At 27.4% G+C, this 2,625-nt stretch overlaps 1 protein-coding gene across 1 annotated transcript in view; it reads left to right on the top strand.

Moving 5' to 3' along the window:
- Positions 1 to 862: 862 nt before the first annotated feature.
- The window catches only part of Phum_PHUM080720 (protein pns1, putative), a gene marked incomplete at both ends in the record, with an annotated part of 3,489 nt that continues 1,726 nt past the window's right edge, over positions 863 to 2,625 (top strand). The window contains 8 exons of the mRNA XM_002423681.1: positions 863 to 869; positions 978 to 1,097; positions 1,281 to 1,444; positions 1,558 to 1,753; positions 1,846 to 2,018; positions 2,125 to 2,132; positions 2,156 to 2,264; positions 2,371 to 2,540. Of these exons, the coding sequence (XP_002423726.1) occupies positions 863 to 869; positions 978 to 1,097; positions 1,281 to 1,444; positions 1,558 to 1,753; positions 1,846 to 2,018; positions 2,125 to 2,132; positions 2,156 to 2,264; positions 2,371 to 2,540 (947 nt within the window). The remainder of the gene's footprint in view (positions 870 to 977; positions 1,098 to 1,280; positions 1,445 to 1,557; positions 1,754 to 1,845; positions 2,019 to 2,124; positions 2,133 to 2,155; positions 2,265 to 2,370; positions 2,541 to 2,625) is intronic.

Genomic DNA, 2,625 nt, shown 5'->3' with positions numbered 1-2,625 from the left:
TTTTTTAAGTTGAAAAAAAAAGTTTTTTCGTTATCGATGTTTTATTATTATTATTACTATTATTATTATTATTATTATTATTACAATTATTATTATTATTATTTAGAATGTAGGTTTTATAAATGGAATTTTGAGATTTGATTAAATATTTATTTAACTAAAATAAAAAAAAAAAAAAAACATGACTTATCGCGTTATTTCCTTTTACACCGATTTTAAACCGTTTAAAAATACATATTCCTTGTTTCACGTGACTATTATTATTATTATTATTATTATTATTATTATTATTATTATTATTATTATTATTATTATTATTGAATAATTCGCGTTTGTTACGGTGTTTGTATATTAAATTTGTTTATTCCTGTAAATCCACTCATTATTATTATTATTATTATTATTATTATTATTGTTTTCGTTTGTTACGTAAGAGTAAGTAAAGAAAGGTTTTAAATTTTATGGTTGGACAATTTATTAAGATTTGATATATGTTGCTTTTGTTTGTTTGTTTTGTTTGTTTTCAAACGATGATATTTGTTAAAGTTCACCTTAATAATAATAATAATAATAATAATAATAATATTAATCCAAAAAAAGATATAAATGTAAACGTTATGTAAAAATATTCATAGTAAAGTGTTGAAAGAAAGAAAGAAAAAAATTTTAATTGATGTGACCTTTAGTAATTCTTTGTTATTATTATTATTATCATCTATGAATTTTTTTTTTTTTTGTATTCGTTAGTTCCCTGGAGTATTTTATTTTTATTATTATTATTATTGTTATTTTTGGATAATTTAACATTTTATTATTATTTAGGTCAGGTCAAAGTTTGAGTTTTTAATTGGGTTAATATGTTATGAAAGGTAATAAGAAAAAAATTTGTCGAAAGGAATTAGGGGGAAAATGTTAATTTTTTTTTTATAAGGGGAAATGTTAAAATAATAATAATAATAATAATTTGTTGATTTCAGGATCGAAATATCACAATTATCCGGAGAAAAGACTTTTCCGACGGAGATCATGCACGGATATTTTATGTTTGGCATTATTTATCGGTTGTCTTGCCGGATGGGTGTGTTTGGGTTATTTCGGTAAACAAAAATTTAAATTTCCCGCTTAAACGATTATTAATTAACACAGGAAACGGAAGAATAGAAATTTTAAAAAAAAAAAAAAAAACAAACAGACAGACAGACAGACGATTCGTCGATTACTTAGAAAACGTTTGACGTAATTGATAATTGTTTTGAAATTTTTTTTATTTTTATTTTTAGCCGTTCGTACTACCCCACCTAACGAACTTTTCGCTCCCACGGATTACAGAAATAGAAGATGCGGATACGATGACGGTGTTAAAGATAGACCATACGTATTGTATTTTGATTTGTTGGAATGCGTACCACCGAAAGCAAGCATTTTTCAATGTCATACGACAAGGGTAAGAAACGAATTAAGACGTGGACGTAGACAAAAACAAAACAAAACAAAGAGTAGTACGACTTTTGACCGTGGCGCTTTTTCAAAATGAAAATTTAATTTTTTTTATTTAAGGTGTGCGTGTCGGAATGTCCGAAAGAAAATTTTTATTTAAAACAACATTTAAACAATTTTTACGATGCGAGATCCCTAAGGAACAAATTAATTTGCAAGGATGATTTTGATAAATCTAAAATACGGGATAAAGAAAGTGCAATGAAAGCCATAGAGAGTAAAGAATGCGCTGAATGGTATTTAGAAAGCAAACCAGGTGAGTTTATATAAATTTTCCCGCCAAAATTAACGAACGAACCGTTCAACGGGGAATTAACCGTTTTCAAAACGATTTAATTAATTTCTCAGTTTACAGGAGATGTCTTTACGATTGTATCGAATTATACAAACCTGATTTTATCGTGACGTACCTTAACGAAAAACCTGAAAACGTTACTCAACTGACAAATACTCATTTACATTTCGATACCGTTTATTATCACGTTTTAAATTCAATAACCGATAAAGATACAATATTTCGGGTACTTTTTCCTTTTTACGCACAATTATCCTAAATAATGCCTGAGTAAAATGCTCGATGTTCAGTAGATTGATTTAGTTTTGCTATAAAAAAATTATTGCTTTTAGTTGGCTATGTTTGCTTAGCAAAAAGTATAAGAAACAAAGAATCGGATGAATTTCGTAGCAAAATTGAAAAATGGGAAAAATCCGAGATATCCGGTGCTGTCGGTAGACAATTTTTCGACGCATCTAAATTCGTAGCAGAAGTATTCGAGGTATAAAAACATAATATTTATTATTATAAACCGGAAATGGATTTTTTTTCCCATGCTTTGAAACTTTGAAACGTTTTAATTTTTTTTTCCGGTACAGTTTGGACACGCCATTTTTCAAGATCTTACAATTATATGGCCGTGGATATTGATACACGTTTGCGGAGCCGCCATTATTTCATTTTTTTACATAATCATCATGAGATGGATTTCCGGTATATTAGTTTGGTTATCCGTATTTTCCAGCATTGGACTTTTATCCTACAGTAAGTTACCTACCTATCGTCAAATTACTCAAAAAAAATGACAAAATTAACGGTTTTTTTTTTTGTCTTTCTTTTTCCAGCGAGCTATT

Source organism: Pediculus humanus, genomic scaffold (assembly GCF_000006295.1).
Source record: "Pediculus humanus corporis 1103172107431 genomic scaffold, whole genome shotgun sequence".
In the NCBI taxonomy this organism is placed as follows: domain Eukaryota; kingdom Metazoa; phylum Arthropoda; class Insecta; order Psocodea; family Pediculidae; genus Pediculus; species Pediculus humanus.
This window is presented reverse-complemented; position numbering and strand designations above follow the sequence as displayed.